Consider the following 23,307-nt stretch of genomic DNA (forward strand, 5'->3'; position numbering starts at 1 on the left):
TACAAATGGGAAACTTCAGAATGGCCAAACTCACTGGTGCCAGCAATGGTGGTGGAGAAATGGCTGCCCTGCTTCCGAGTGGCTGTGGACAGGGGGGAGCTGCACACCAATAATGGGAAGCCTGAAAACGCTTTCCAACAGCTGGTAGTGGTGACCATAACCAAAGCTAGGCTACATCAGGAAGGGGAAAGGCTGGATCCAGATCCAGGAAGCACAATCACTGTATAACCAGCAGCGGCAGGTGAGACCAGAGATGGATGCTTGAGGGGCAGCGGGTATGAGGTTGAGCTCAAAGGTGTCTGGACACCACAGGACTCCTCCCTGGCCACGTCACACGCTCCGACTGCAGGCAGACATTATTAAGGCCTAATGGTTCAGAGAAGGGGATGTGATGAGTATCACGGCAGGTGCTGGAGCTTAAGCGGTATACGATTACAATCCAATTGATTCTTGCTACCTCTTGGATCGTGCTTCCCAATTCTGTTTTTGTCCGTTTCTCATTTGGTCATTTGAGTGCGGTAGCAGCGGTCCAGTGTGACTTTTTTATAATTTGGCTCCTTGGTTTATTTTCTGTGCTTGGCTCCCTGCTGGTATTTTCATAACTTTTTTTGACCCTTTTCCATGGCTGCGAATTGTACACCTTGGTTTCCCCAGATTGGCCATTACTAACCTGGAAATGAATGCCATTTTTTTGTTTTAAGCCATCATTGAGCGTGATTTAAGAGACTATAAAGCAGGTAAAATATTTCAGTGGAGTCGATCCACTGGGTCTAATTTGTCAAATACACATTTGGTAAGTAACAACAATAGGCTTGTTGGTGGTAACCACTCCCAACAAACACTCTACTGTTTTTGTTGCTTTTATTATTCATAAAAAAGGTAATAAACATAAAAAAAATCTGACAAATTCTAAGCTTGTATGTCCACTATTGGTCAGCCTGTGGGGATTAATACACCTTCCTTCATTTCTAATATGGATTTGACTCCAACTGGTATACTGAGTTTGCCCATGTCCTCTGGGCCTACACCTTTCCAATGATTTGGTTCCCATCGCTGTCCCTTTTCCAACTAGTGTTGTAGACACCTCAGGGCCATCTTGCCCTGGCCCAGTTATTGATCACACCAATATTGTATCCGTCCCTCTTCCCATTACTAATTGGTTTAGTCCTCTTGCCAGTATTTCTGAGGATTTAGAGCCAGCTACTTCTTCTCCAATCCTTTTCACAGCAACAGTGTCTTCCTCCACATGTGTTGGGGCTTCCAATATTCTCAGTGAGGACCCTTCTTCTTCTTGGTACTGTCCCCACTACCCCTCTGGAAGGAAAAAGAAAACTCGTAGAGGTAGACATGGGGCAGAGCGCAGCGCTCGCACATCTCTACCAACAAAGCTGAGGACTTTTTAAACCTTCAACCATCACCTGAAATCGGCACTGTACATCAGCCGAGCCTCCTCCTCCGGCAGCCATCTTGGAGGCGGGGCTTAGGCCACATGACCCTGCTGTGAGAGCAAAGGGGCGTGGCCTCTATCCAGCCAGGACTTATCTGGGCAGAGCGCAGCGCTCGCTGCAGCGGGTGCGCACCTTGGTCGCCATCGGTGGGGGCCTTTGTCTTTTTCTCTCTTTAACATCAATAACACCAACTCTAACATGACACTCACAGATCTTCCATCAACAGGTAAGGGTATACGATTGTGTTACTCACGTGCAGAGCTTTTTTCCTGGGAACAATCTCAAATCCCTCCCTTAATTGATATCCATGCTCTTTGCTTATCCCATACTGCAAAAATTGCTCCGGCCCCCACCATCACGGACCGGCCACATCTACATCGGGAAAGACAGAAAAAAATGGTTAAGCCCTGCTCAATTGAGTCTATTCATGCCCGATCTGCAGTAAAGCACTGCGATGAAATTCACAATGTGCTGCTAAATTCTGGTGCTCATATAATGGGAGTTAGAAACCTGGTTCCAGGACAGCTCAAAATCAATCTGACGAATTACTACCCAGCAACTACAACATCATGACCAAGAATAGACAAACTAAAAAACGTGGAGGCATATGCATTATTCACGACACTAATTTGATTTGCCAAGAAATCTCCTTCTCCCTATAATACCTTTGAACACCTAGCAGCGAAATGCTTAGTGAATGATAATGCAGCATTCACATTAGCAATCATCTATAGGCCTCCTGGCCCTCTGGCCCAATTTCTCTCTGATTTTTGCTGATTTCTCTATGCAACTTTTCATTGATTTCCAATCATGTAGTGATTCAAGGTGATCTAAACCTATGGCTAGACGATGTACGGAACCAGGATGCTCAAGATCTCCTGGATGACATGCAGGCTTTACATTTCACCCAGCATATCAAGGAACCCACTCATATCAAGGGCCACACTTTAGATGCCCTTTTCCTATATGGTCTTAACATTTCAAAAGTGACGATACAAAAAATTGTGTGGTCAGATCATTTTTTGATTTCGTATGTTCTTCCCGACTTTGCTCTCAAAAGAATACAGGCGGGTAATAACATGCGCAAGTCAATTCCATTTCGAAAACTTAAACCTGTGAACTGTGATGAATTCAAGAACTGCTATATTAAAACCGACAATGAGACCTGAGGAGAATAAGCTTGTTGACGATCTCGAAGAAGGTGTTCTCCAATTTAGAGCGTGCCTTGGACGATTTTGAATCTAGGCTCAAAAAATCATTGAACAAAGTGCCGCCCTTTCAGGTGGCTAACAACCGACCGAGATTACACAAATCCCAACCATGGTATACATCTAGCCTCCTCCCACTCAAAAAAAAGAGACGCTTCTTGGAGCGAAAATGGCTAAAATCTCAATGCAATTTGGACAAACAAGCCTACCGCATACATTGCAGAGGTTATGCCAAGGCAGTAAAAACGCTAAAGAGAACATATTCTAATACCAAAATTAGCGTTGCCCCTAATCAAACGGGAGAACTGTTCGCCATAGTCCGGGAGATTTTTGAGCCAAAAAGATTCCACTCCAAGATTATGGCATCTCCACAACTGTGTAATGATATCCACCAGTCTTTCATTTCAAAAGTGGAGAAAATCCGTGCTCGATCCTCCTTAGCAACCCCCTGTGCAACAACAAAAGCCAAAACCACCCCGGAAAAACTACAGAAATTGTGCCTAGTGTCAGAGGAGGAAATCTGAGCTATTATCTCAAAACTGAAACCAACCAGTTATCCTGATGATCCTTGCCCTGCCTGGTTCATTCAGAAGCATGTAGACACTCTGGTTATTGACATATGCAGAGTAATTAATTTGTCCCTCTGCCTGGGTATAGTGCCTTCTAAATTCAAGAGGGCAATCATACTCCCATTATTGAAAAAAGTGTGCCTGGACCCCACGATACTTACCAATTACCGCCCCATTTATCTACTGCCTTTTCTATCTAAGGTCCTGGAGCAGGTTGTGTTTATCCAGCTGCAGGAGCAGTTTGAGTCACACGGTCTGTTCCATGACTGTCAGTCGGTATTTCGACCCGGTCGTGGTACGGAGATGTCTGCCCTAGATATGAGGGAATGTCTGCTGGGTGTACGCGATGCGGGGGGGTCCGCAGCCTTGGTGCTGCTGGACCTCTCTGCAGCGTTTGACACCATTGCCCATTCTATCCTTCTCTCTAGAATGCAATCCTTATTTGGCTGTGAGGACGCAGTGTTAAATTGGATTAGATCCTTCCTGTCCGAAAGAACGCACTCCATAAAAATGGAGTCGTACCGTTCAAACACCCAGTCATTGACCTGCGGGGTACCTCAGGGCTCTGCCCTTTCTCCCTTTAATTTTTAACTGCTATATGCGCCCACTTGCCAACCTCATTACCAGCTATGGCCTAGGCTGCCAGATCTATGCGGATGACACACAGATCTTGGCAGACCTTGCAAGTGGACCTAATATGCCTGAGCAGCTGAATTAGGGACTATTTAACATCCAACAATGGATGGACACAAACAGGCTAGGCCTTAACGCTGACAAAACTGAGCTTTTGCTGATCGGCCCACAGGCCAACTCTACCTTTTTTTTACCTGCCTGGCCATCCTCGTTTGGCCCTGCCCCAACTCCAGCTAAGCAGGTTAAAAATCTGGGTATCATTTTTGATGCTGAACTAAGCTTCGTACCTCACGCAAAATATTGCATAAAATCGGCCAACTATCATCTGCAATTATTACGGAAAATTAAGAACCTCTTCACTCGGCACAATCGTATGATCTTAGTTCATGGACTTATCCACTCTAGGTTAGATTGTTCTAACGTTTTCTTTCTAGGGCTCCCACAGAAGTGGATAAAACGATTGCAGATCACACAGAATCATGCTGCAAGACTAGTCACAAACTGCCCAAGGCGGAATCACATCTCCCCGGTGCTTAAGAATCTACACTGGCTCCCGATAGCAAAACGGGTTGAGTTCAAGGCACTCTGTCTGGTGTTTCGGGCCTACTGGCAACTAGGTCCGATGTACTTATCGAATGACACAACACTACTGTCCACCCAGAGAGCTTCGTTCGAATGACGCCCTGTTAGCGATTATCCAATCTAGTCGATCAGCTTCAAAAGGTAGACTCCGGCTCCAAACACTGGGGAATTCTCTTTGGAACCAGCTTCCTCATCAGCTCCGAGCATCCTCCTCCTTGATGGCCTTCCGTAAGGGCTTGAAAACACTACTTTTTTCACAAGCCTACGGATAGTCATTTGGCCTTCCAATCCCTTAGCAGGACGCTGCCTTAATCCCAGGCTGCGGTCCATGGTCAGGGAGTAGGGATAGGCTATTTGTGCCCTGCCACCCCCCCCCTTCCCCTCCCTTTTTATAATTCTGTTTATTTCTTGTCTGTTCCCCTCTTTTTACTTAAATGTCCTAGTTTCTTCTTTTTGCTCCTGGGAACTGGATACCCCCCAGCTTGTTGGTAAGCGCTTAGACGCGAGTTTCACAACTCGCATTCAGCGCTCTATAAGCATTTAATCCAAGACGACGGCAGACTAACAAAAAAGACAGGAAAGATCAGATTCCCTTCGAAGTACTATTCAAATTTACAATCTGTCTTCTCACATCCTTGATGATGCCTAAACTACCCTACTCGGGAAGGGATTACGTTTTGCCCCATGTATATCTGCTAACAAATTTGGTCTGTTTAAGGATCTCAATCGTTTCATTAGAAACTTGACAGTGAAGCGCCATTATGCCAAAAATACTCCAACCATTGTTGCGCCTCAGGAGTCAAATAGATCCTGCTTTGAACTTTATTATAGGGTCTCCTTCTGAGGATGCCCTAACCCTCCAGAATTCTGGGAATTCTAGGAGGGCCATACTGATAGCCAGCCTTTAGAAGCATTTTTTGATCCTCCTCTGGAACATACACATTTTTGCTCCCATCTCTACATTTTACCCTTCACAATCCAAGGGACCATATATTGATACATTTTATCAAGTAGTCTATAGGGATCTGATACAGATGTGTAATGAGCGGTCACACCCTACACCAAACCTCACCCAGGCAGAACGCCAGGCATTAAGCTTGTTGGAGAACAATTCGAGTCACTATCAAACAAGCTGATAAGGGAGGCAGCCTACGTGTACAAAACCTTTAGGCTACTTGCTGATACAATACCTACAAGATACTGCCTAGAGATCCCCTTCCTGAATTCCAACTTGACCTGAGAGACTTGGTTGATGAGGTTTTAACGAAGAGGGAACGACTCTTCCTTCTACCGACACTATGTGGTACTCCCTATTTCTATCATTTGCCAAAAGTGTCCCCAGGAAGACCAATCGTGGCTGGCACTAACAGTTTTTTACTTCCAGATTGTCCCACTACATTGTTTTTTTGCAGCCAATTGTTCATCAATTACCTTCATACATTAGGGACTCTGGACACATTATTGAAATATTAAATGAGTATAGGTGGGAGTATCAATACCAATGGACATCCCTTGACGTGTGCCCCTTGTACAACTTAATTTAACATGAAGTTGGAATAAGGGCACTTGGTCACTTCCTATGTACTGAGCCACCAATGAACTTGCTACAGGCGGAATTTCTGGTGGACAGTACCAAATTTTGCTTGGAGCATAATTTTGTTTTCCAGGATAAAATTTATCTTTAAACCAGGGGCACAGCAGTGGGAGCCAGCTTCGCTCCATGTTATGCCAATAGAACAGTGGGGTTGTGGGAACAACTTTGTTTGGCATAACCATCCCTTCTCAGAGCACATCGTCTTTTATGGTCAATATATTGACCATGTGCTTCTAATTTGGGGTGGTACTAAAGATCTTTTTCTGTCCTTTGTGAAGCCTTGTAACGTGAACGATCTGGGTCTTGGCTTCACATATGTTGTCGGTCCAGACCGTTTGATTTTTTTGGGACCTAGAATTCTTCCATGATGCTGGCACAATACATACTAAGAACCATTACAAGCTGGTGACAGGCAACTCTTCATTTTGAGTTGCCACCACCCGCCCTGGAAAGGAACATGCCTTAGGGCCAAAAGCATACTAAGGACTACACATTCCTGAGCCAAATCATGACCAAAAAATTCAAGAAAAAGGGGTATCATTGTTCTTTCAGAGGACTTTACATCCGGTGCGGATGGTTGTCCCAAACGTAAACACAACACTCCATCCCAACAGAGTGCTAGATTTATCACAGGATTTAATAACTATAGAAACATCACTAAGGTCATGAACAAACATCGGCATATTCTCCAAGCTGACCTGAATTTGGGTCCTCTTCTCCCAGAGGTACCCCAAGTTGTTTTTAGAAGGGCCCGTACTTTGAAAAACATGGTTATTCCGAGCATCTCCAAAAATCTGTGTGAAAAACCGACTGATATTGGAGGTTATTTTGACAGGCGTGTTGGCATATTCCAATGTAAAAAGAGGGCTGTCTAACCTGCCAGTCCATCCCCCCCCCCCCCCCCCATGGCCACCCTTCCATTACATATAGGGCGGGTAAAGATTATGTCATTGGACAGTTTATCACTTGTTTGTAGACTAGGTGCTCAAATGTTCATGTAATCTGTTATATGTAGGCCGGACCATACGCACATTGTGCACTAGGGTAGGCAGACATCGCAGATTTATACAGAAAGGCCTGGTCCAACATAGTGTGCCAAGACATTTCTCTCGACATCATGCAAGAGATTTCAAGGCACTGACAGTGCTAACGATTGAACATTTTCCCAAGGGGTCCCTTACAGATGACGAGAGATTCTTGTTATTATGCAAAAGGAAAACCATGTGGATTTTATAAATTAAATTCTCTCGCCCCATGGGTTAAATGAGGAGTTGGATACCCATACCCCCATTGATTCATAACTTATAAGTTGTTATAAACCTGCTGGTCCTCTGTTTGCATAGTTTTCAAGGATTGTATTGTTTTGTATCTAATCTTTCCCAAATCGCCTTTCAGGACAACCTTGGAGAGAGCGCAGCTCCGCCTCTTTTTCCAGGAAACACATGCATCCTTTAAATCCCTCCTCTTCCACCATGGCTTCAGTTAGGTTTCCTCCGCCATGGTGTAAACGCATACTAGAACCATGGAGCTGCACTCTCTCCAAGGTTGGAGGGTACAGGCTTGCTTTTCTTTGGTTTAAGTGACCATCCCAGCCCCCCCCCCCCCACCTTAAGCTGGTGGTGTTCCGGAGTCCCCAGGCTCTCCAGCTCATGGGATGGAAAGGACCCACAGGAGGCGCAGTGTCTATGTACTTGGGATCCGCTGGCATGGGTCTGGTGGCTGGGAGGGTGCTGCTGTTGGTCAGTGGCATGTCCTGCATGTCGATTCCGGGTCCCGGCCGGCGGGTGACATGTCCAGTGATGCGGCTTCCTGTGGGGGCGTGGCACTCCTGGTTCCAAACGCAGAGACTTTTAAACGGCGCTTCCGACCCTTGTTAATGACAGCAGAAACTGGGAACATTTAAAAACCTAGTGGGTTTTCTCCGCACCCCGCTGCGTTCTCTGCCAATATGGAGGAGAGACTGACGGCAATGGCGGAAGCAGGCGCTGCAAGCATCGGTCAGACCCAGGTAAGAGGGGTACAGTGGTGCCTTTATTCTGATCCTTTTGGGCTTGTTTGGTTGTTTTTTTTTTTGGTGGCTCCTCCCTGCAGGGAGCCTGTGGCTGCTTGGTCAGAGGTTACTTCATTCTGACTATGCAGTATGGATTGGGTGGTTGCCAGTGGCGGTTCGTCCATAAAGGGCGCTGGAGCGCCGCCCCCTCTGGTTCTCGCCCGCCACTGAGTCTAATAACATACATTCATGCATTGCATGAATGTATGTTATTGTTATTGTTGCCAGCTGCCAGTTGCCATCAGAGATGGCCGTAACTTAAGCACCGGCCACCTGAATAACAGCAGCTGGTTGGCTGTGCGAAAGTGCCTATCGGAGCCAGAGGCAAATCTAGAACCAACACGGGAGATGAGGTTTCTGGGATATACCATTAAATTCAGTGCTTCAAAAAGTTTTTCTGCCACAAGAAAAGTTGGAAAAGATCTATTCTGCGGTGAGTCGGATTCGGACAAACCTCTTGATTTCAATTTGATCAGCCATGGCAGTGTTGGGTCTTCTCATGGCTTTGATCCCAGCTGTACTTAGTGGGCCCGATTGCATTTCAGACCCCTACAGATAAACATCTTGCAAGTCTGGTCACACCACAGAAGTCTCTGGAAAAACGTTTCAGATTGACCTCGAACGTAAAACGGGCACTCTGATGGTGGAGAGACTCAACCAATCTGACAAAAAGTCTCTCCTGGGTTTTTTGCTCTAGACAAAAGTAACAGATGCAAGTTCCTGGGGTTGGGGAGCCCACCTGGATGGTCAAACTGCACAAGGGACTTGGTCCAAAGCGGAAGCCAGAAGAAAATTATCAAACTGGTGGGAACTAAAAGCCATCTTTCTGGGTCTCCTTGCTTTTCAACAAGCAGTAAAGGGACATCACATACAGGTTCTTCCCGGACAATACGACCACAGTAGCTTATGTGCTCAAGCAAGGGGGAACCAGGAGCAGAGGTCTCCTGGAACTAGCCAGTGAGTTATTGTCCTGGGCGGAGCTAAATGTGACCATTATCGGCAGTCCATCTAAAAGAATGCTAGCAGACCTAAGCAGAAGAATGCGTGGGGGCAACCAAGTAGATCAGTTTGCCAGCCAGCAAAATTCAAAGATTCAGCATTTTTTCTCTCTCCACCAAGGGGACCGGGCTGTATGCATAGACGCTCTAGCACACCCGTGGCATTACCAGCTGTGCTACGCTCCCCCCCCCCCCTTCTACTGATTCCGTTAGTCCTAAGGAAGTTCAGGGAAGAAAATACCAATATATGATCCTGATCACTCCCTTCTGGCCAAAAAAACACATACTCCGTGTGGGGACGGGGGCACCTTAATTTTTTTTTTTTGGGGGGTTGATTTTATTTTTTACACTCTCTCCCTTTTAAAAAAAATAAAATAAAAATTTGTGTGTGTGTGTGACTTATTTTTATCACTTTTTATTCCTATTACAAGGGATGTAAACATCCCTTGTAATAGGAATGGGGCATGACAGGTCCTCTTTACAGCAAGATCTAGGGTCTATACTTCCCCAGATCTTGCCTCCTAGCTTGGAAAGACTGAGATCATAAAAACCAATCTCGGCCCTTCCAGTCGAATACACGGCAGTGTTTAAAACTGCCGAGGCCAGACGTGACTTAATGTCTCACCTGGCCTCCGAAGGTCATAGAGACTTCCTGGGATCATCTGGTCTGCTGTATTCTCTATGGTGAACTTCTACCGCCTATGAATGAATGAATGAAAAACTTATAAAGCGCGGCGCATGCGAACTGAATCGCTTCTGGGCGCTAGTTGTTCGTGTCTCATCACATCAAAAGAGCAGAGTTTTGATCTGTCTTCTGAAAGTCAGGTGGTTTTCCTCCAACCGAATACTGGTTGGTAAAGCGTTCCATAGTCTAGGATTCCTTTTCCGGCTCGCCGATAGAAGCATTGGAGGGGAGGGTGTCACCTCCCACTGCCTGTAAAAACAATCAAGCGGCTTAACGGTCGCTATGATTGTTTTTGCAGTGCAGGGATTCGCTGGCGGAAAAGATTATCTGAATGATGCTTGTAGCTGAATGGAAGTGACATTTTGTTTTTCGTTGCTGCCATCTTGCTACACCTCGCACCCATCCATAGTAAGGATACACCAAGAAGGGGGTAAGCGGACATCTTGTTACACCCAAGGGAGTTTTTGCATTTTAAATTTTTTTATTTTTTTTAACAGTAAAATGAAATACAGTATTTGCACATCCGGCATACTGTTTAGATCGGGGGGTCTCAAACTGGTGGCCATCCAGCTGTTGCGAAACTAAGTCCCATAATGCAAGGGACTTGTAGTTTTGCAACAGCTGGAGGGCCACCAGTTTGAGACCCCTGGTTTAGATGTTGAATTTTAAAAGCTGCGGCAAGCCTGCTGATCTTTCAGGTTTGTCAATCCTGACAGAAGTTCGCTGCTTTTAAAAAAAAAAAAAAAACATCTAGACGGTAACACAAAGTTGTAAGTATCGTATTTCACTATATAACTACAGTTTACTGTTAATGTGTAAAATGCAAAACTCCTGTGGGTGTAACAAGATGTCCGCTTGCCCCCTTCTCAGTATATCTTTACTAAGGACGAATGCCGGGTGTAGCAAGATTGCGGCGACAAAACGTCACTTCTGTTACACTTTCTGACGGGTCGCCTAATCTGATGACACGGGCATCGTTCAGATATCTCCACTTAAAGCCCAGGACGTCATATGATGCACTGCATTATGGAAGTGGTTTTAAAATGCAAATACATTTATAACTTTAAAATACTGTTTTTTTTTTTTTTTTTTTTGTGTTCTGTTTCTCATTGTTGAAATAGACTGTTTATTTATGTTGTCAGTGGGCGAATGTACAAAAACAGCAGGGGATCAAATACTTTTTTCCCCTCCACTGTACACAAAGATATTGAGAAGATGGAACGAGTCTAGAGACTGGTAACAAAAATGGTGAAAGGTCTGGGGGATAAAACGTATTGAGAGAGACTTCAGAAACTTTATATGCACAGTCTGGAGGAAAGAAAGCAAAGGGATGACATGGTTGAAACCTTTACAAGCATCAAGGGGTGAATAGGGGTTCAGAAGAGAAGATTTTTTTAAATGAAACCGAAATCAAGAACATGGGGACATGACCTCAAACTAACTGGAGGAAAGTTCAAAACTACTTTTTCAAGTAAAATACTTTCTAAATAGTTGCTGATTGGAATAAACTTCCAGCAGAGCTAGTAACCCAGTCAACAAATGGCTTCAAACATGCTTGGGACAAAGCTAGATCTATATTTCAACAAAGTTGACAAAAAACCCTGTGTGTGTTTACAAAAATAAAATAAAAAAAGTCCAACTTGATGCGCTACTACTAATGGGGAATCTTTTGAATAAGGTGTTGGCTTAACCTCCCAACAGTTGAATACTATAAGATCATTCAGTAACTTTACCTTGTTGCATCTTGCATTTGTTTTTTTCAGCAGCTGAGAATTTGACTTCAAGCACAGAACTCCATGACACTGCTGAAAATCTCTTTGAACCAGCTGTAAACTTGGAGAAAGTAAGAAAGAAATTGTCTTGAATTTGTCTGTTTTTTTTTTTTCTGTCCATAGAGTGTGAGATTAAAAATATTGGAAGCCACATTTGGCATGGTTTTTTTCTTTTTTTTTCTTTTTTGAGGCATCCTCTCAGGGGTTGGTGGCGCCTGAAGAAAGTTCACCTGTCCCCCCTCCCTGCAATGTTCTAGGGCCTGTGACTTGTCCCAGAAGATTGCCTGGCCATTTAAAGCATGCAGAGCGGCTCGTGCATGCCCAGCTGTGAAGCCACAGCCCATCGCTCGCAGTAGTGATGCCGGCATTGCAGAGAAGAGTGGGGCATCGCTGGACCATGGGACAGGGGTGTCCCTGATTTATTAAGTCAGCAGCTGAAATTGTTGTAGCTGCTGACTTTTAAATTGGTTGAACTGCTTTAAGAACAGTCAGACAGGTTTTCTGTCACTGACCTAAACATAACGTCTTTGGCCAGACTGAGTGACCTGTCACTTCATGTCCGTGGGTCTCTTCCGACTTCTTCTCCATTCTCAGGCCTCTTCTCTGCGCTCTCCGGTTCTTCTCCTGCTATCCTGTGTCTTCTGCCAAACGACTTATATAGGCATGGGGACTGGTCACCAGGTGATGTAATCCGGCCGACCCCGCCCCTTATGACGCCACCGCCGGGGGCATGATGGGGTGGTGACGTAAGGGGCGGGGTCACTGGATGACATCACACGGTGACCCTGTCCATTGCCTATATAAGTCCTTGCACACACGGCATTACAGCAGGAGAGAGCGTTGCATCAACATCGGAAGAAGAGCAGCGGGAAGAGCTAGCAAAAGAGCAGAAGATGGCGGAGGAGCCCGGCAGAAGACATGGGCCAGCAGGAGAAAGACCGGAGAGCGCGGAGAAGAGGCCAGAGAGCGGAGAGGTCGGAAGAGACCCCCGGAGCTGCTTAATAAATAACTTAAAAATAGAACACACTACACAGGTTTTTAGACTTGTAGCACTACCCCCGAAGAAGCTGCTGTATATTTTTGGGCGGCATGTTGCCTCTATTTCTTCACCGTCCTGGGTATTAGATGAGAGCTGAAAAAGTTTATTGTCCACACCTTGCACTTCTTTTTCTAAGATTTATTTGCTGAACTTGATAGGAAGATAAAAGTGAATGAAGAGGTGGAAGGGTAAATGGGTTCAGGTGCGTAATTTCAATACGGAAACACTCCTGCATTCAGCGACACAGCTTTCGTCACCACTCTAGGCACAGTGGGTTTTGCGCAACCGGATAGGCCTCTCCCGCTAGCAGCCAGGGTAACACACGGAAAGACAATGGTACAGTCTCTGCCACAGACCTTCCCACTGATGGAGACACTTTTCGGTCCGGAATCCTCACAGTACAGGATTCGGCACCCGGATCTCTGAGTAACGTCTAGTAGAACTTGATACTGACAGGCGATCACCATCCAGCCTTTCAGTAAACAGTGCATCCTTCGATGAAGTTCAAGGCCTCTCGAGACACCAGCCTTGTGCTCGGTTCTCTCCAAGATAGGTCCTTCAAGCGCCTTTCTCCCTCAGGACAGACAGCACAGGATCACCTTCCAATGCGTATACCCAATCTGCTTACTGGGCCTAATCAGAAGATCACAACCCTGGACCAATGTGGTCCCGGAGCCAGGATTGCAGGAACACATACCCCCCGCCAGGATGGCCACACACCGGGGGGTGGTGGAATGACCGACTCGGGATACACTACCCCCAGTCCAGTGACGTCTGTCCCTAAGTACTCCTCCCCTGCATGCACAGTAGGACGGTCAACCCCACTGATTGGCTGCCGAGGGAGAATACTCAAATCACCCTGACCTAGCTGCTGCCACCCTTGGCCTGGAGTAACAACTACACCCCAGGCAAACAATAGTGGTCACTCGCAGCACAGCCATGGCTGGAACAGAAGCCAAATTTGCACAAATCACACATGTCTGAGTAAACTGTCAGACTTCCCTCTAAATTTACAACAGCGCTGGCTCAAAAAGAGAAGGCTGCTACAGACTTTTTTTTTTTTCAGGTGAATGGGTAGGATGTACCCCATATTTTTTCACATAGGGTGGGGGGCTGGGATCTGCATCCCCCTTATTAAAGGGGCTCCCAGATTCTGATAAGCCCCCCCGCCTGCAGACCCGACAACCAATGGCCAGGGTTGCCAGGAAGAGGCCCTTGTCCTCAACATGCTTTGAGGGCTTCGACAGCCATGCCGTTTACGGACGTTGGTTCTGTCTGGGATACCTCCAGCCGGGTAGTCGCAGGACGGGTAAGTAGTGGCCCCTTGCTCAGGTAAGTGATCTGGCTGGTGTTTTCCCTGGGGAGGTCGACTGAGGGTCCGCCCTGCTTTCCTCTCTCCCCTTCCTCTCCCCTTCCTCTCCCTCCTTCCCCCTGACTGAGTAGTGGCTGTGAAGGGGGGCCTCCTGGGTTTTCTTTATTACCACCGGGGCCCGTGTGTTGGGGGACTGTTACTCTGGGGGGTGCTGCTGTATTCTATGAGGTGATTTTTACCTCAGACGGCGGCCATCTTGGAAATCTCTTGGTCTCTTGTGACAGTTTTAGTGCTGTGAAACGCTGTGATTCTTCCCTGAGGTGACAGACACATAACAGCCAGCACATCAGAGCACACCTCAGGTTTTCAGCGCTCTCTGCAGCTGGGTGGGGTGGTGAGTACCAGGGGCCCCCATGCTCTGCAATAGCAGCAAGGAGGTGACCAGTGTTTTTTTTGTGTCCTGCCTTGCAGGGTGGGTGACTCAGCGCTGACACTATGGAACCTGAGCCAGGTCTCCCTCTCCAGCAATGCCTGAGTTAACCCTTAACGCCCCTTCCCCTGCCACATCTGTTATGTTGGCTGTCCTGGGTTTCTTGCCAGGTTTGAAGCAGCTAGTCCCCGTATGGGGGGTAAAAAGCACCCCCTCCCTGAGCCTGCTTCTGGGGATGTCTCTGACACAGAATCGCTGTTTTTTCTGGTTCTGTTATGTCAGAGACTGCGGGCTTAACCCTTATGGATAGTGAGGATGACTCTGCTGCAGTCAGTTGCTGGCAAGAATTTGTTGGAGCTCTTGTTTTTGCGGTGCGTGAGATTCTAAAAATTGAGGATGTGGCGGAGACACCTCCGTGTCGGTACCTTTTGGGGTTCCGCAGACCGTCACGCGCCGCTGAAGTGTTTCCTTGTGTTCCTTATTTGGACAATATGTTATACAAGGAATGGGATGCACCGCAAAAAGTTTGTCAAACTTTGCAAACCGTTACCCCCTTGAGGGGGGCTTTAAAAAAAAAAAAAGTAGGTCTCTCCTCCGCCAGTGGACCCCCCTGTGTCCAGACTGCGCAAGGCCACCACGTTGCTTGTGGAAGGGGCTCCTGCATTTCAGGATGCCGCTGATAGAGTGGAGGCCGTGGCCCGCTCCCTATTCACGGTGGTGGGTTCGGCGGTGAGGCCGGCTCTGGCCGGGGCCCTGGTCAGGCCCCGACTAAAAGGGCGAAGCTCCTGCTGCAGGAGCTGGAAGAAGGGGCTTCCGAATCCTCTAGGGACCTGGCTAAACGATTGGTTCAGGGTCAGAATTTTCTCTGCGAGGCCGTCATGGATACGATCCGGGGCTTCCGTCTATGCAGTGGTTCTGCGCCGCCTTGTGTGGCTGAAGAGCTGGTCTGCAGACTAGTCCTCTAAGGAGGCCTTGGTGATGGCCTTTAAGGGTGAACGGTCCTTTTGGGACTTCCCTGAATGGCATCATTGAGGATGCCACGGGTGGTAAGCGCATGCTGTTCCCACAGTCTGGGAAGGGCTAGGGACCTCGCCCTGTGCAAGGACCCTCCTTGCCTACCGCCGAGCGTTTTTTTCGCCCGCCCTGTGCGGTGGGGGTAGGTTTACATGGTTCTTGAATCCCCGCTGCGGGGTAGCAGCGCACCTGATACCGCATGCCTAACAAGTCTGCGGACATACCTGCTTCCGCCTGAAGGTCTGCTCCCGCCCGTGTCTCGGGTGGGAGACTGGCTTCGCATTGCGAAGTGTTTTCCTTGGGGTACAAGATTGAGTTTCTCTCTTGTCTGCCAAAAAGGTTTTTTCCCTCCGGCCTCTGGCCTCCTCCGGTTCGCCGGTTAGCTCTGTCAGGGGCTGTCCAGGATCTTCTGGTCAGGGGAGTGATTGTGCGAGTTCCCTCGTTGGAGCGGTCTCGGGGTTTTACTCCATTCTGTTTGTGTCCCCACGGAGGATGGGGCCCGGTCAATCCTGGGCCTCAAATCCCTCGTTTGTTTTGTCAAGGTGCAAACTTTCAGGTGGTGTCGATTCGCTTGGTAATAGCGGCACTCCATCAGGGGGATTTTCTGGCATCCTTGGCCGTCATGAACGTGTACCTGCATGTTCGCATATCCTCAAAGCACCGGAGATTCTGTGCTTTGCGGTCGGGGGGGACCATTTTCAGTTGGTGTCCTTCCCATTCGGCGGGTTTTCGCCAAGGTGCTCGTCCCGATACTGGCCCGGCTGTGACAGCGGAGGTTTGTTATCATGGGATGTCTGGACGACATCCTCCTACGAGCGTCTTCGAGCTCTGCATTGGTGGAGCCGTGTCTTTCACGTGTCAGGCTCTCCGAGTGTTCGGCTGGTTTCTGGATTGTCCTGAAATCAGGGTTGATTCCGTCTCAGGGACTGGAATACATGGGACTAGTCCTGGATTCCGCCGGGGCGGAAGTGTTTTTCACCTAACGGAAAAACTTCAGACTCTGCTATCTGCTGTGCAGCAGTTGCCAACCCAGAAGCGGTCATCTCTGCGATTCTGCAGGAAGGTTCTGGGTCCGTTGGTGGCCTCTTTCGAGGCGGTTCCGTATGTCCAATTCCACACCAGGGTACTACGGTGGGAATTGCTGTCACGTTGGGACAAGCTTCCGTCATCTCTGGATTACCAGATTTAATTGAGTCATCTGCTCATGTCTCCCCTGGTGTGGTGGCTGGCGTTTTCCGGTGCTTTGGGCCAGAAAGTCGTTTTTCTGCAGGCCACTGGACAGTGGTCACGACGGATGCCAGCCTCTCCGGTTGGGGAGGGGGCACCCAGTCAGCCCAGGGGCACTGGACTCAAGTGGAGTCCTGCCTACTGATCAACGTTCTGGAGCTCCGAGCAATCAAGCTTTGCCTTGCCAGGTGGTCCCTGGATCTACAGGGCCGACAGGTTGGGATCCTGTCCGATGATGCCACGGCCGTGGCGTAGGTTGATCATCAGGGAGGCACACGGAGTTCTGTTGCGACGGGGGTCGCGCACATCCTTTCGGTGGGCCGAAGGGTCCGTTCCGGCTCTATCGGCCGGGTACATTCCAGGAGTACGTAATTGGCTAGCCGACCTCCTAAGTCGAACTACACTGGGCCAAGGAGAGTGGTCTCTCCACCAGCAGGTGTTTCGGGGTCTGTGCCAAAAAGTGGGGCACTCTGGATGTGGATCTTCTAGCGTCCCGTCTCTATAGGTAGGTGCCACGGTTCGTGCCCAGGTTTAAGGACCCGTGGGTGGATGCGTCAGGCGCGTTGGTGGCTCCTTGGGGTCACTATCGTCTACTTTACACCTTCCCTCCTCGGAAGCTTCTTCCTCGTCTGCTGCGCAGAGTGGAAGCTGTAGGGATTCTATCAATCCTGATTGCCCCAGATTGGCCGCGTCGCTCCTGGTACACGGACCTGGTGCGTCTGGTGGCAGACGCCCCCTAGCGTCTTCCCCTGGGAGTTGATCTTCTGTTACAGGGTCCGATCTTCCACCCTGTTTCACAGCCAACGGCTTTAGCGGCGTGGCTGTTGAGAGCCAGGGGCTGAAGGACAGAGGCCTATTGGGCTCGGTGGTCTCTACCGTGCTGCCTGCACGGAAGTCTACCTCACGTTGGATTTACCATCATACATGGAAGGCCTACATCTCTGCGTGTGAGGAGATGAAATGGCACCCTCGTACATACGTGGTGTACAGGGTTCTGCTGTCTTTACAGCAGGGAGTGGTTCGGGCTCTCGCCTTAAGTACGGTTAGGAGCCAGATTTCTGCTCTGGCTGTTTTTACTTGCAGCGACCCTTGTAGCACTCCTGGGTGCGTATGTTGGGTCAGGGGGTCTGGCAGGTGGCCCCTCCGGTGCGCCTTCCATTACCCCCATGGGACTTGAATTTAGTCCTTTCGGTGCTTCGGGATGCTCCCTTTGAGGACATTCGGGAGGTTTTTTGTTTATTGTCACAAATGGTGATTTTATTTCTGGTAGCGATTACCTCGATCAGACGGGTGTCTGTCTGATCTGGCGGCCTTGTCTTGCAAGGCTCCCTACTTGGTCATCCGTAAGGATGAGGTGGTGCTGCGGCCGCAGCCGTGTTTCTCCCTAAGGTCGTTTTGGCTTTTCACATTGATGGGGACATTGTACTTCCATCCTTATGTCCTCGGCCGAAATGCCAGGAGGAGGCCACTTTGCATCCTCTGGATGTGGTTTGGGCCCTACGAGTGTACTTATGTTACGGTTCCGTTCCGGAAGTCGGACTCACTGTTCGTGTCGGTGGCTGGCCCTACAAGAGGGCCTGGCAGTCTCGTCGGCCACCGTTCCTATGTGGTTCCGACAGATGGTGCTTCAGGCCTATGCCCTAAAGGGGCTTGTGCCCCCCTTTCGGGTTAAAATCAATTTCTCTGAGTTCATAGACGGACACGGCACCCACCCCTCCTTGGTTTGTACTGCTTGTTATGGACTGAGGCTCCTAGAGCAGGGTGTGGGTTATGCCTGGGGAAGCCACGCCCCCTGGGAGGAGCGGCACGAAGGAAAGGTTTTAACACTTTAAGTGCTGTTAAATTCTGCCTAAACTCTCCTGGTAGGAAAAAGCATAACCCTAATGTCAAAGAAATCTGTGTCCGTCTATGAACTCGGAGAAATGGATTTTACGGTGAGTACAAAAATCCTATTTTTTCACACGTTATGCGACATGAGCTCCCAATGTTGGAGCGTTTGTCGTACCAGTGTGAACCCGGCCTAACTCTGATGCCCCTGACTAAAATCTAGAGAAACCAATTACTCTCAGAAGTCACCTAATTGGTAAATAGAGTCCACCTGTGTGCAATTTAATCTCATGGAGTTGTTGGAGAACCTTGGTGAACAAACGGCATCATGAAGGCCAAAGAAAATGCCAGACGGGTCATGGATAAAGTTGTGTTAAGGGTTAAGTTCTAAAAATAATCCCAAGCTTTGAACATCTCACAGAGCACTGTTGAATCCATCATCCAAAGATGGAAAGTGTATGGCGCTACTGCAAACATACTAAGACATGGCCGTCCACCTAAACTGACAGTCCAGGCAAGGAGAACATTAATCAGAGAAGCGGCCAAGAGGTCCATGGTAACTGTAGAAGCTGCAGAGATCCACAGCTCAGGTTGGAGAATCTGTCAACATTACAACTATTAGTCGTGCATTCCACAAATCTGACCTTTATGGAAGAGTGCCATTGTTGAAAGAAAGCCTTAAGAAATTTCGTTTGCAGTTTGTGAGAAGCCATGTGAGGACACAGCAAACATGTGGAAGAAGGTGCTCTGGTCAGATGAGGGCAAAACGTTATATGTGGCAGAAAACTAACACTGCATGTCACCCTAAACATACCATCCACACCGTCAAACATGGTAGTGGCAGCATGTTGTGGGGATGCTTTTTCTTCAGCAGGGAAAATTATCAGAGTTAATGGGAAAATGGATGGCGCCAAATACAGGGCAATCTTAGAAGAAAACCTGTTGGTCTGTAAAAGGCCCTAAATATGCAACCAGAGCTACAATGGGATGGTTTAAATCACAGCATATTCATGTGTTGGACTGGCCCAGACCTAAATCCAACTGAGAATTTGTGGAAAGACTTTGTAAATTGCTGTTCAGATGCTCTCTGTCCAATCTGACAGAGCCTGAACTATTTTGCAAAGAAGAATGTGCAAAAATGTCACTCTAGATATGCAAATCTGGTAGAGACATCCCCAAAAAGACTTGCAGCTGTAACTACAGCTGGTTACACTATAATATATGTTGTCAAATGTGCAGTAACGCACAGAACTATACAGCGTTAAATGCAGCTGAAGGTGGCTATGGCTGTCATAGACCATCTAGGCCAGTGATGGCAAACCTTTTTGAGCCCGAGTTCCCAAACCGCGACACAAGAGCAATTTATTTCTTGCAAAGTGCCAACACAGAATTAAACCTACCAGCGGCTCTGTACAGAGTATGGGACTGATCATCCCTCTCTAAATGAGCCCTAAGGGACTAGAAATGTACGATTCTGCCAGATTCGCTCAGACTGCAGGGATCAGGAATGCATTGTGCTCAAAATGCACTGTGCAATATACACTGACCATTACACTCACTTACCTGACCATTACACTCACCTACCTGACCATTACACTCGCCTACCTGACCATTACACTCACCTACCTGACCATTGCACTCACCACCAATAATGAGGCACAATGACACCAATGATAACTATGATGGGGCAGGAAAAAAAAGCTGTGTGTCCATGCGCACTACTTTAGGCTATTGGCTTTTTTTTGTGCTTCAGCCTCTAGGAGCAGAACGTTTTTGTAGCGTTTCTTTGAGCGGTTTTCCAGCAGAAACGCCCCTCAGTGCTACAATTGGCTTTTTTTTTTTTTTTGCGCAAAATTGCTAATTAAATGCTCTTAAACACTCCTAAAATTATGATAAACGCTACTACAAAAAGCTATTACCAGTGTTTAAGTTGAGAAGAAAAATAGCTAGTGTGCATGGAGCCTTAAAAGGGTTGTAAAGGACATTTTTTTTTCATAATGAGCATCCTTTACCTGCAGACATTCCTCTCTTCACTTCTTCATTGTTCGTTTTTGCTCAGAAGTTGCTCTATTTCTTCCCTGTTCTGTTCACTTCCTGCTTGTCTGATTTTACTGACCACCGTGATGGGAGGGTTTACTACGGTGTTCAGTAACGTGCTCACCCCCTCCTGGGAACTACATTTGTGCGGCAGGACGCTCCCTATGTGTTAGACTTCAAGGAGGTGTGAATTACTGGGCGTGCCGCAATGCATACTGGGAAATGTAGTTCTTGCATGAACGAGCACAAACTAGAACGCCGGAGGTGATGTAGATGAAGGAATTTAATAGGTATTTACTCGTTTTTTAACAGAATCATTACACTATTCTGTCTGTCTACCTTGCAGACATTAATTTTAGGCAAAACATTTTTTTCCTTTCCAACTCCTTTAATATAAAGTTTTATATTTCTTGCACTTATTCATGCTTGCTTGTAATCCTGCCTAGACCAGGTGTACTACATGCATATGACTGACATACATAAATGCCCCCCCCCCTTTTTTTTTTTCCCTTGCTTTTTATATACTAATCAAATTTTTTCAAGAAATAATTAACTATACGTTACTATAATTATCTTTTATCTGAAGCCTCTGGTCAGTGGATGATTAACAGAAGTCCAATAAATCTCAACTTTTGTAAAGCAGGGGAGAGCACACACTGGTGGAAATTTTAGCTGGACAGGACAAATTTCAATCCGTGTATGGCTAGTTTTAAATATGTGCCTTTTTTAATCTTCAAGAAGAACACTCTGCTGCAAACAGTTTTATGGACCCCTCTTTATGCTGTTCTATTTCTTTCGCTAGAACTGGTATTCCCATGTTCTCTTCCCCATTACTCCCAATAGCAACCAATCAAATGTTTTCTGTAAAGTGACCTGCCTGCTGTTGGTTACTGCATTCTTTGGCTCCATTCACACGGCCATAAAAAATGTACTGCTTTCGTTGCACGTGTTTTCTAGGAAGAAAGTTCCTGCATAATCGATAAAATACTTATGTATAGATGAGTTTAAATATGTAAAGATACTTATGTATAGATGAGTTTAAATATGTAAAGATGCACATGCGTACATGCGATTTTTTTTTTTATTTTTCTCTTTAGACTTCATGTACAGTCTTACAAATATATATTTGTTTTTTTTACACAGGAGTGCAAGAGGCACATGTTCTTGGGTGCATAAACATGCACTGCATGATGAACCGTAGCGTTGCAGCAAAAACTCTGCATCTGTGTGAATGTCTCCATTAAAAACAATGCAGCTGTGTTTTAGATTAATTATATATATATATATATATATATATATATATATATATATATATATATACACACACACATTTTTTTTGTTTTTTTTATGAAGCCCAATTGCGTAACTATCTTTGTACTAAAGCACATCCATTTGTAAATATTGTACATTTGTTCCTGTTATTGCTCTACTTATTTCACTGCATGCCGCAATGTTTTTTTTTTTAAATAAATGGTTTTAAAGGATACCTAAATGTAGCCAGCATAAGTCATTGCCATCTAGATTAATGTGCTTTTTATATTGTAAATGTAATTTAAATTTTTTTTTTTTTTTTATTAAGGAGAATGAGCACTTTCTGGCAGCAGAACTGTTTATGGCTGTGGTTGAGAGAATGAAAAGCAATTGGCAGTATGAGCAGTGGAAGACAGAGGGAGGCATGTACTGGATAAAGAGAGATCAAGAGGAGCCTTGTTTCCACAGGAAGAAGGCAAATTCTGAATCTGCTGCTTCGGTTGACAGTGGATATGAGGGTAAATATTGCACAGTTATATGTTGGTTTTTTAAAAAATTATGTGTGTAATATATATATAATATATAATTTCCAAACCTGTACACTGGGTTGCAAAAGGAGCAGGCATATAAATGAAATGCCTTACAACAGTGTAGCAGCCCCTTTATCACTATGATCCTCCCTTTTAAGTAGAAATACAGTCCGATTCCAAAATAGTTGGAGCTGTGTAAAATCAACATAAGAAAAAAATAAAAAGAGAATGCGATGATTTAGAAAAAATCTTTTTTGATTTACTACAGAAAACATATCAGATGTTTAATCTGAAAAAATTTACCATTTTAAGAAAAAAAAAAATCTGTTCTGCCACTTCATAAGAATAACGGCAGTGGGGGGCATCTGATCAGGCTTCTAAATGGCGGGACTGCGGCCGGCCTGGATGAAACAGTGACTAAGGTCAGACCTGGACCACGGTCCTCCATTTAGTAATACCGTATATGCTTGAGTATAAGCCAAATTTTTCAGCGCGATTTATTTTATTTATTTTTTTATGCTGAAAAAGCCCCCTTGGCTTATACTCGAGTCAGAGTCCCATTTACCTGTCGATTGGCTGTGTAGCTCCTATGCTGCATTCTGGGGGTTGTAGCCTTCAGAGGCAGGCAGAGGCAAGTGACTCACTGGCTCGGGCTGGGCGATGGATGACTGCAAGCGGGGGCGGTACAAGGGGTTGGAGGGGGCACCAAATTGTGAGCAGGGAAATCTGCCCACAAAATCTAGTCGTACCACTTGTATACCCCTGTTGCCAGCCCAAAATAATAATTATGCGCTCGTTGCTCTGTGGCAGAAGATGCATCCTTTTCCAGGCTCTGTTCTTGAGTGCACCCCCCCCCCCCCCCAGATTGGAGTTGGTACAGTACCAGAGCAGGAAGAACCTCACACTGCAGCATCGATGATTGGGTCCTGCCCAGCACACAGCAGAATTCTCCGGGGCAGAGTGAAGATGTGTACAGCACTAAAGGTAGTCTGGATCATTTGCTACTTACTGTAAGTCTCCACTGCTCTGCATACTGTGGTGTGAACCTGCTCTGTACTTTTCAGTGCAGGTTTATTGAAAGTAATATTATTGAACAGGTTA

At 46.7% G+C, this 23,307-nt stretch overlaps 1 protein-coding gene across 3 annotated transcripts in view; it reads left to right on the forward strand.

The window, feature by feature from the left end:
• RUBCNL (rubicon like autophagy enhancer) overlaps positions 1 to 23,307 on the forward strand; it is a 103,867-nt gene that overhangs the window by 55,253 nt on the left and 25,307 nt on the right. For 2 of the 3 annotated variants that reach the window (XM_040341257.1, XM_040341255.1), the window contains exons 5-6: positions 11,531 to 11,610; positions 22,005 to 22,194. In XM_040341257.1, the coding sequence (XP_040197191.1) occupies positions 11,531 to 11,610; positions 22,005 to 22,194 (270 nt within the window). The remainder of the gene's footprint in view (positions 1 to 11,530; positions 11,611 to 22,004; positions 22,195 to 23,307) is intronic. The other variant, XM_040341256.1, reaches the window with a different exon arrangement.

This window comes from Rana temporaria, chromosome 2 (genome assembly GCF_905171775.1).
Source record: "Rana temporaria chromosome 2, aRanTem1.1, whole genome shotgun sequence".
Classification (NCBI taxonomy): domain Eukaryota; kingdom Metazoa; phylum Chordata; class Amphibia; order Anura; family Ranidae; genus Rana; species Rana temporaria.